Source organism: Anabas testudineus, chromosome 8 (assembly GCF_900324465.2).
Source record: "Anabas testudineus chromosome 8, fAnaTes1.2, whole genome shotgun sequence".
Taxonomy (NCBI): domain Eukaryota; kingdom Metazoa; phylum Chordata; class Actinopteri; order Anabantiformes; family Anabantidae; genus Anabas; species Anabas testudineus.
The window spans coordinates 20,029,155-20,039,694 of NC_046617.1; the positions used below are offsets into that span (position 1 = coordinate 20,029,155).

A 10,540-nucleotide genomic window follows, 5' to 3' on the forward strand; every position below is an offset into this window, starting at 1 on the left:
ATGTGTTTCATGAGTCTATTTTTTTCCGTAAGCTGTTTTGTAGCAGTGGGACCTGGGAGTCAGACCCAGTGTTAACATATAAAATTTGTTCATGCTACACCTCCAAAAAGGTTTTGACCTTAAAACTTGGAAACTTAAATGAATTCAGACATGAATTTATAAATCTGTGAAATAGCAGTATTGAAAGTAGCACTGATTCATTTAAATTAAAGGTTAACCTGTAATTATATTTTCACCACAACAAATGTAATTGGGATTAAACTTGTAGTATATTAACACACATTTCTACAAGTCAGGATGACTCCATCGATGTTTGGGAAATGTTAGCACTGAGTCCAAATCATACCGTTAATCTATGTCATAACATTTCAGGGAAATCAGAAGTGTCTTACTTTTACTTTACCTTTTATGAGCAGTGATTATTTAATGATTTAATTGTTATTTATTAGGATCCCTAGTAGCACCACCACCACCACCACCATGAAATACATTGTCAAAACAATAATTTAAAAAGTAATGATTTTGCATTATGTGTGTCTCAGCTGGTTTTACATGTCACTTCACGTCAGGTTACGTAAGAGCAGGAGGGAGGAGTTTGTGAGGGAACACCTTCAAATATTTAAGACTTTAACACAACCACAACTACACAGAGCAGGCAGAGAACAGCAACCTGAAAACAAAGGTGAGTTTGTGAAATATTTCTGTAATAATATATTATATTGATACGAGATCCTGATCTCGTAATTACATGATAAAAGTTCATCTCTCTTACAGAACAGGGCAACAGGAACAAATGGATCAGAGTCTCATTTAAGACACCTAACTGGTCATAAATCTCAGCAGAAATCATAAATTCAGTATCACCCGTTCCACACTCACTTGTCTCTTCTTTACTGGAACATTGAGATTAAGCCAAGTAGAGAAGTACACAATTACATTTTTGATTTTTGATTCGTGGTTGAATGAGCTGGGATGAAGTGAGGGATGCAATTAATGCAATAGATGCACAGGTCCTTGTACTTGCTGCAGGTGTGTGCAGCCAGTGGTTAGACACCTTTTAGTGACAGATCACTGGTAGATGACAGACATTATAAATAACTTAGTGCTGTCAAATCCAATCCACACATGTAAAACGTATTATTTTGATTGGATGGGACTTAGTCCGTCTGCTTACAGATAGTTTGATGCACCTGCCCCTCCTCAATGTAGAAAGATATGTCCTTACAGAAATCCAACAAGGTGGGACCTGGATGTTTTGATCTGCATGTTTTGTGTACAGTCCTATGACAAACTAAACACTTGAAATCTGATCAGCTGATCAGGATTAATGCGCTGTCTCTCTTGCTTTCTGTCAACATGTCTGTCAATCTCATTGTGTCAAATTTGATGACTCACTTTGTTCTCGGGTAAAACTGTAAAACTTAGTGTAGTAGTTAGAACATAGAATCTCATTATTACAAAATCTGGTCTTTTTTGGTGAAGAAAATGCACTTCTGTATAAAACCCTTGTAAAATCTGTGCAGACTGTTCTAATAGACAATAATACGTTAGACAACTTCTCAGGCTTTTAGCAGGATTTTTCTTCTTGTCAGCTCTGGCCTGTGTGTACTGTACATAGAGGTCAGACAAGTTTGGGAATTAAAGCTCAGGCACCAAAATGGTACCAAACTAGTGAAATTAGGCACAAAGACATCTGAGTTGGGATTTAGGCACTAAATAAAGTCTCCTGTGTTTTTTTTAGCCATCTACCCCAACCTTCTCCTAACAAGCATAGATGGAATCAGTATTTGGTAGCTGTGCTGTGCTCACTGCAGCCACTAGTCACTAACAGTAATATGTATCTATTGGTCTTTTTATTTTATTTTTTGCTGCTGTTACAAACAACACACACATTCTTACTGAAAATGCAGTTTACAATATAAAAACAATGATACTAGTCATAATTTCTGATTTCTTATTGTCTGAATAGGATGTGGCAACTTAATTTCTCTTTGTACTTTTGAAGTGGTTGAAAATATTTTCTGGTTTGGCCAGTTTCTATTTATGACACAGACGTTCAGGAAGAAGTGTTCTGCTCTCCTCCCACTTCAAAGTTACAGTACAAATGCTCATTTCATTCCCCTCTATTATCAGATATGGCACACAAACAAACATATGGCATCGTTCCTCACCTTGAATTTATATTTACAAGTACATAGACAGAAAAGACTTAATGGGAACACTTTGAAAGCACATTAGATTTCAACAGGGTAAAATCATGCCAGATATCTTTACTGATATGAACTGACAGGATGTAATACTGTTGATTATCAGTTTTCTCTCCACCTAGACCACACTTTTCAAAAGTAATTGCATTTGTGGCAGAGTCTTGGTAGATTATTTGCTTTTGAGCAGTCCAGTGGCACCATCCCCAACCGCTATGCAATGTTACAAAGGCTTGTCACCCAAAACATCCCGACAACAACCTCAGGACGAATCTCATCCACCCCCAGTGCCTTGCCATCAAAAAGCTTAATCACTACTTCAACACCTTCGTCCTGGGAAATGGATAAACCTACCTTCGAGACCTCCAGCTCGCCTTCCTTTACAGAACTTGTCAGTTTTGAGGAGAACCTCAAAATATTTCTTTCACCTTCCAACAATTTCCCCAGTCGAGGTCAGCAACTCCCCACCTCCACTGTAGACAGTGTTGTCAGGACACTGCCTCCCTCTCCCGAGGCGCCAAACAGTTTGCCTGAATCTCTACGAGGCTGACTGATAGTCCTCTTCCATGGCCTTGCTGAACTCCTCTCGGTCAGAGTTTTTGCCTCCTGGGCTGTGGCACACTAGGCCTGCCAATATCCATCAACTGCCTCAAGAGTCACACAATTCAACCATAAGACTCCTGCTTCAGCTTCACAGCATGCCTTACTTCTGGTGTCAACTGCTGAGTTTGGGGGTTGGCACTGGAAACCTTACGTCCAAAGCTGCATCAATAATGGAGGAAGAGAACATGGTCCATTCAGATGATGAGTGGTGGACTTCCTTATGACGGAGCATGGTGTTTGTTATGGACCAACTGTGACTAAGCAAAACCCCACTCTCGTCCAGATTGGGGAGGCTCCGGTCAGATGCCAATTTGGGGGACGTATTGACTTCACACAGATAATGTCGGATATCTCAGGCTTCATCCCGAAGCCTCTTTTTTTATTCTTTTCAGTTTTTTTTTGTTTTGTTTTTTAATCTATCATCTGGGTCATAGATTTTTTGTTCTCTGTGAGCCAAGAACAACTTTCTTTATACACTAGAAACAAACTGCTTGTTTTTTATGTCTATAATTCACTATTGTGAATAAAATCATTCAGCAAAGTTTTTGTAACAGATCTTATCCTGCAGGTGCCCTTGATAAGCAAGAGTGGAAAAACAGATGAGGTAAGAACTTTAAGGACTTTATGCAATTGTTTGAATATTTTATACATACAATAATGTTTATTTTCTTTTTAACAGGTGTCAGTGACTATATCTGAAGACATCAACAGTATGAATAAATCAAGTCGAAAGGAAATCAAATCTCTATCCAACAGACTTCACCTTCAGAATAACCTTCAACAGAAGTTGTCTCCTGCTGATTTTCGTAAAATACATCCACCTGTAAAACAGTACCATGTGACATCTGAGAAAGATCTAGCACATGCTTTTCTTCGGGGACTGATGATGTTAGACTACAGAGCCAGATATATTCCTGTAAAACAAGACAGTTCAAAGTCTGATCCAGTGGTTGACAGTGTTGAAAAAGACGACAATGACTTAGAAGCCCTGTTTAGCACCGAGGTAGACACAGTTAAAACAAATCAGAATCATGTGCATCCAATGGACGTTCAGATGGCAGTATTTCACTGCTCAGACACTGTTCTTAAGCAGAACATGATTACAAAGCTGTCACAGTGTCAGTACGCCTTACCTTTGCTTGTCCCTGACCCAGTCTCCAAGGATATTGAGTTTCCTCTGTGGACATTCAGACAAATAATTAAAACATGGAAGAAAACTCAAACCAAAGACAGTTCAATCACTGTCACCATGAAGAGTATGCCCATCTACAAAGCTCAGACTCCCATGGTGTCATTTTTCCGCCTGGGTTCACTGTCAGTGTCTAAATCTCAGCTGATGAACACTTTGATCAACGACCGTCACAGCACCTTCTTCCACAGAAACTGTCCAGGCAGCACCAAATCTCACCTTTTGATGGATGGTGTGGCAGAGATTGCCTGGTACTGTCCTGCTGGAAAACCCAATGATGCCTTCACTGACTGTGTGGCCTTCTGTAATCTTCATGGTGATGCTCTGAACTTTGAACAGCAGCGTGACGTACTGACTGAAGGATCTTCCATCAATGTTGTTCTTGTACCAACTCTGGAAAAAAGCCACAGTAGTACTAGAGTCATCACAGCCCTTTACAAATGTGAAACACCTCTCATTATTCTCATCAATGATACAGATTGTGATGCAGTCCAGATGAAAAAGGGAAAATATAAAATAGGTTTAAAAGACAAAACCCAGCCAAACATAACTGAAGAACTGAAAAGGACCATTGTAAACATTTTGTCTGAACCACATAAAACCTTCCAGCTTGAAGCCATGGCTGACGTCTCTGGAATCAGAGTGGATGAAAATGATGAAGTCTGTCTAGATGGAAAATCTGCTGCAATGAAAATAGTGAATTTGTTTCAGGGGATGGACGTGTCAAAGATCAAAGACACATTTCTCCCTTGTCAAGGCAAACTGTGGCACGACTGGTGCAGAATAAATAAAGAACTGTATCAGCTCAAAGGACACATTGAGAAGGAGAAATGTAAAAAGAAAGAGGAGATGATGAAAATAAGACAAGATCAATGCACAGCTTCCTGTAGTGAACTGATGAAGTTGTTCATTGAAAGTCTCTCATCATTACCATCAACAGACAAAGAGTATTTCCTGAAATGCACTCAGATTCTAATAGATGCTCTCTACACAGATGATCTCACATCAATTCTCCTAAGATATCATCAAAAGTGGTCTGAGGTCATGTCTCTCAAGATGAAACATGACATTCTGTTAAAAAACAAACAAACCGAGCTTGAAGAAATATCAAAGAAACTCCAATCAGCAACCTTTGGCTTGGAGCACATCTTTAGAGAAATGGGACAGATCTATGAAGCCCATAAATCTCTGCAGAAACAGCCAAAGAGGGTTCAGACTGACTGGTCTAAATACCCTGAGCTGGCTGCAGAACTGATGATATCAGGACACCCGATGGAGCTGATGGATGGTGATGCAGATCATGTACCTTTATCATGGATCTCTAGTCTTTTAGATGAAGTCATCAGGAAACTGGGCGACCGGAGAGTTTTTGTGTTGTCAGTTTTGGGCGTACAAAGCAGTGGAAAGTCAACAATGCTGAACGCCATGTTTGGATTGCAGTTTGCAGTGAGTGCTGGCAGGTGCACCAAGGGCGCCTTCATGCAGCTGGTCAAAGTGTCAGAGGAGATGAAGAAAGACTTTCAGTTTGACTATATTCTAGTGGTGGACACTGAAGGACTGCGTGCTCTGGAGTTGGCCGGTAACACCACTCTTCACCACGACAATGAACTGGCGACATTTGTTGTTGGTCTGGGAAACATGACATTGATCAACATCTTTGGAGAGAATCCAGCTGACTTGCAGGATGTCCTGCAGATCGTTGTTCAGGCTTTTATGAGGATGAAGAAAGTGAAACTTTCTCCAAGTTGTGTGTTTGTTCACCAGAATGTTACAGATGTTGCAGCTGCAGAGAAAAACATGGATGGAAAGAGACGCCTGCAAGAAAAACTGGACCAAATGGCTCAACTAGCAGCTAAAGAGGAGGGTTGTGACGCTGAGTGTTTCAGTGACGTCATTGCATTTGATGTTCAGAAAGATGTGAAATACTTTGCCCAACTGTGGGAGGGAAATCCACCAATGGCTCCTCCAAATCCAGGTTACAGTGACAGTGTCCAAGATCTGAAGAACTTCATCCTCTCTAAAGCCTCCCAGTCTGCTGGGGTTACTCTCTCACAGTTCAAAGGTAAAATCCAGGACCTGTGGAATGCCCTGATGAATGAAAACTTTGTTTTCAGCTTCAAAAACACACTGGAAATCTCAGTGTACAGAAAACTTGAGGTCCAGTATGGTAACTGGACCTGGACCCTGAGGACCAACATGTTAACTATTGAAAACCAACTTTATACCAAAATAGAAAATGGAAAACTTGAAAAGGTCGAGCTCAGTGATCTTTTTGAAGAAATGAGCAAAACATATGAAGGAATCCAAAAAGATATGACGACGTACTTTGATGAGGACAAAGATAAAGAAATGTTGGTCCAGTGGCGAGGACAGTTTGAAACTAAAATCAAGGAGTTTCATGAAGAACTGGTGAGAGGAGTGAAAAGAAAACTGGATGAAGTTCTCCAGCAGAAGAAAGCTTGTAAAAAGCTTGATGATCAAAAGACAGAGTTCGAGAACAAGCTGCTAGAAAAGAGCAAAGAACTCGCTCAGCAGTTAAAGGACAAGAACAAAGATGAAGAGGAACTTGAAAAGCAGTTCAACTCTGTTTGGAGACACTGGGTTAGAGAATTAACTGCAGATATTAAACCTACTGAGGACATCAACTTGGAAGATGATCAGTCAACAATTGTTCAAGAGCTTGGTTTTGAATGGAAACTGATAAATGACAGAAAAATCCAAAAAACATACAAAAACATGGCAGATCTGACAGATTATAATGATTATGTAATTAATCAGAGAAACTCTGGGTTTATTCATAATCAATCATATGAAGAATAACATCTGATCAGATCCTTCATTAAAGATGTTAAGAAACAGTCCATGGACACATTCAAAAGCAAACCTGTAGCTACAAGAGGCTACAGTCCAACTTATTTACAAGAAGTGGCCAAAAATGTCAAAGATAAAGTGACAGAATTTGAATCAGAGAGGAAATGTACTCTGAAGAAAGAGTTTACAGTTGATCTCTTATTGTTCATATTTGACAGAGCAGGAAGTTGGTTTTCAGAGTCTCTCAAAAAATTCAAGATGAAGAATGATCCACAGATGTTTTTAGAAAACAAGAGAGATCAATATTCCAACATTTTCAGAAGCTTCTGCAGAGGAAGTTCATCTGCTGTTGTTCTTGGAGAACTGATCTGTGAAAAACTGAAGGTTTCCACTGTTGAGGCTGTTTATAACAAGACTGCCATTGATCTGGCTGGAGAGATGAGGTGCAGTTTCCCAGCATTCAGTGGGAACAGGCTGAACCTGGAGAAACACGTGTTGAAGTCACTGGCAGAGAAAGAGAAATTTGATGGTTTCATGAACTACATCCAACATCCAAGGAAACATGTGGAGAGTTTTATAAAAGAAGAAGTAAAGAAATACATCTTCACAGAACACAAAGATAAAACTCTGAATATACAGAAGAAAAATGTTCAAGACATTAAAGAACTTGTGATTCGAGCTTTATTTACAGCAACAGAGAAAGTCAAAGTCCAGAGAGGAGACACAGACATGTGGCTGAAGGAATTCTCCAGTTTACTAAAAGACAAGATGACATTTGATACCATCTGTTCTCAAAACTTCAGTGACATCAGTGATTTTGAGCTTCTTAAGAAAGAGGTAGAGAAAGGTCTGGTGTCCATCGTTACAGAGACGAGCAGCTTCTCACTGGAGAAGATGAAGGAATTCAGGCTGCAGCCTGATCGAATCCTCATTTATCAGCTGTGTAGGTGCTGCTGGGTACAGTGTCCGTTCTGTAGAGCTGTTTGTACCAATACTCTGGAAAATCATGATGGAGATCACAGTGTTCCTTTTCATCGAGCCACTGCAGTTAATGGATGGCACTATGAAGACACAAAGGAACTGATTCTTGACTTCTGCACAACACAAGTTTCAAGTGACAGACGTTTTCGCCCTCATCATGATTCAACTCAGACCCTTCCCTTTAAATTGTACAGAAGAGCTGGGTCAGAGTTTGCCAATTGGAGAATTACTCCTGATGTATCTAAGCTGATTTACTGGAAATGGTTTGTGTGTCGATTTCAGAGGCATCTGGAAGAACACTTCAAATTAAAATTCCAGGGTGATGGAGAAATTCCCATTGAGTGGGAAACATACTGTAAAGTAGATGCTATTAACAGTCTCGATGAAATGTACAATCTGTGAATCGGCAACACAACTACAGCTCTGCTGACAATCATGATACTTTAAATTATTTAGAGAATTTAATTGAGTGCATCATTAGAAAGTATATTTTCCCAATTACCTAAAATTATAGGTGGTTTGACATGTATATAATTATTGCTTTATTTAAGTTAATACATACATATAGAAAATGACTTTTTTGTAGTTTGAAAAAAACTGAACTAGTTAAAATGTTTGCTTTTAGAGCTGGATCTTTTTTCTTTTTTTTTCAAGTGAAATACATTTAATTAAAAATTTCAGTTTAATGGTTATGGAATATGTTGAATATACTTGGAAGAAATTAATATTTCTGTTTATCTGTTTCTATATTTTATCTATATTTTTATTTAAATGATGCTTACATTTAATCATTAATTTTTTATTTTTTTTTTACTAGGCTCACTTTTTGTGAGGTATTCAGAGGTAGACTTACTGGTATGTTTCAGGTCATTGTCCTGCTCCATAACCCAAGTATGCTTGAGGTCACCAACTGATGGTTGAACTTTTCCTTAATTATTTTCTAGTACAGCACAGAATTCATAGTTCCATTGGTCATGAATCTGCAAATCAGCCTCAGAGCATTACACTACCACAAAAGTTATTGTTGGCGTTGGAGTTTTCTATTTGAAATGGTTGAAAATTTTTTGAAATTAGCATTTAAAATGTTATGATCATCTTTTAGGTGTCACAAATATACAATAGATAAAATGAGAAATGGGAAAATACTTCTTTATAGCACTGTATCCACATCTTATGAACTAGTTAACCTGTGTTAATTAAAATCTTTTGTTTCATTTTTTCTTAAATAATGTTACAGCTTAATGTGAACAATGTGAAGGACACATGAAGGAAATCTACATATGAAACTGATGAATATTCTTATCATTTTTTATTTTATATCATTGCCGCGTTGACTGTAGAAAAAAACACATTGTGTCCAATAAACAACCTTTATTTTAGCAAATTAGTTAAAATTTCTTGTTTTTCATTTATTAATTAGAACAAACTCATTAATCATCATGAGAGAGTTACTGTGATTTACTCTACTAAAGCCTCTGATCTTCAGTGGATGTAAAAAGTTTTTTTTTTTTTTTTTTTACCTTGTTTCTGAAACAATGGAATTTGTTGAGTTAACTAAACTCTCCATTTGGACATTTAGTCAACGGAGTTCATTATTTTAGTTGTAAAGTTGGAGAATAATTATTCAACTTCATCTAATTAAAATGCATTCATAGTAAATATTTATCTGTAAGGCTGACAAGTGAAACTTTGACAATGAAAAACAACAATAATTCTAAACTGTATGTTCAGCTAATGATTTTATTGTTTGCAATTATAAACCAGCTCATAAGGATGTTATTTTGTCAGTGAACTTCTAAAATTTAAAAAACATTCCTACTAGTAGCTGTAATATACTAAAGTATACCCCTAATGTTGCTTAATTTTAGGTCCCTGAAGTCCCCAAAATGTGCAAGTACATTTTCATGCTAAAAAAAGTAGCAGATTATTGCAAAGGTTTGAACATGTGAAGTACCAGACTGTGCTGAAAACAAGGAAGGAATATTGATAAAGGTCTTGGATTAAAACTTGGGTCTGGTTAATCTGAATAATACTTAGTCTTAATGCTTACACCCATTTTTAAATCAAAGAATTTAACAGTGATCACTAATATACTGCACACAATGTATGACAGCTGTAGTTCAAATTATGTGCTAAAAGTTTTTTCTTCAGTTAAACATCCACAGTAGCTGATATTACACAACCTAAACACTAGGAACTCAGTGGAGCTAAGTGGAGCATAGATACAAGCAGTCTTACCGACTTCTCTGCAGACTCTTTACAACCATCACCCACTCAAAACACACATAGAGACGGCTTCTGCTTTCCAACCTAAATTACGTATATTAAAAAAAAACCAACACAAGGCAAGCTGTTCGTCTGTCCAGCCAACACTGTCTCTACTGGGGGTGGAAAGTTGCTGACCTAGAATGGGGACATTGTCGGACAGTAGAAAGAATATTTTGAGGATCTCCTCAACCTACCAACAACCCACCTCTGAGCCAGAGGTCTCAGATTTGGGTTCATCCATTAACCAGGCTGAAGCCATTGAGGTAAGCACCTTGATGGCAAGATAATGGGGGTGGATGTGATTCACCCTGAGTACCTTGGGTCTCTGGATGTTGTGGAGGCTGTTGTTGTACTGTGTCTCTTTTCAAGAAGGGGAATCGGAGGGTGTGTTCACTCAATCTCCCCAGAAAAGCCTATGCCAGAGTGGCGGAGAGGAGAATTAGGAAACTCGGATTATGAAGAAATAACGCAATTTTTGTCCTGT

The 10,540-nt window shown here is 38.3% G+C and overlaps 2 protein-coding genes across 2 annotated transcripts; both read left to right on the forward strand.

Annotated features, from left to right (window-relative positions):
• Nucleotides 1-643: 643 nt before the first annotated feature.
• On the forward strand, nucleotides 644-6,848 carry LOC113155421 (interferon-induced very large GTPase 1-like). Its single transcript, XM_026350140.2, has 3 exons — nucleotides 644-682; nucleotides 3,376-3,411; nucleotides 3,487-6,848. Exon 3 carries the CDS (start codon nucleotides 3,520-3,522, stop codon nucleotides 6,814-6,816), a length of 3,297 nt encoding a protein of 1,098 aa, XP_026205925.2. The 5' UTR covers nucleotides 644-682; nucleotides 3,376-3,411; nucleotides 3,487-3,519; the 3' UTR covers nucleotides 6,817-6,848.
• On the forward strand, nucleotides 6,821-8,226 carry LOC117152885 (interferon-induced very large GTPase 1-like). The gene has a single exon (XM_033326089.1). The coding sequence runs from the start codon at nucleotides 6,859-6,861 to the stop codon at nucleotides 8,188-8,190; it is 1,332 nt and encodes a 443-aa protein (XP_033181980.1). The 5' UTR covers nucleotides 6,821-6,858; the 3' UTR covers nucleotides 8,191-8,226.
• The last annotated feature ends 2,314 nt before the right edge of the window (nucleotides 8,227-10,540 follow it).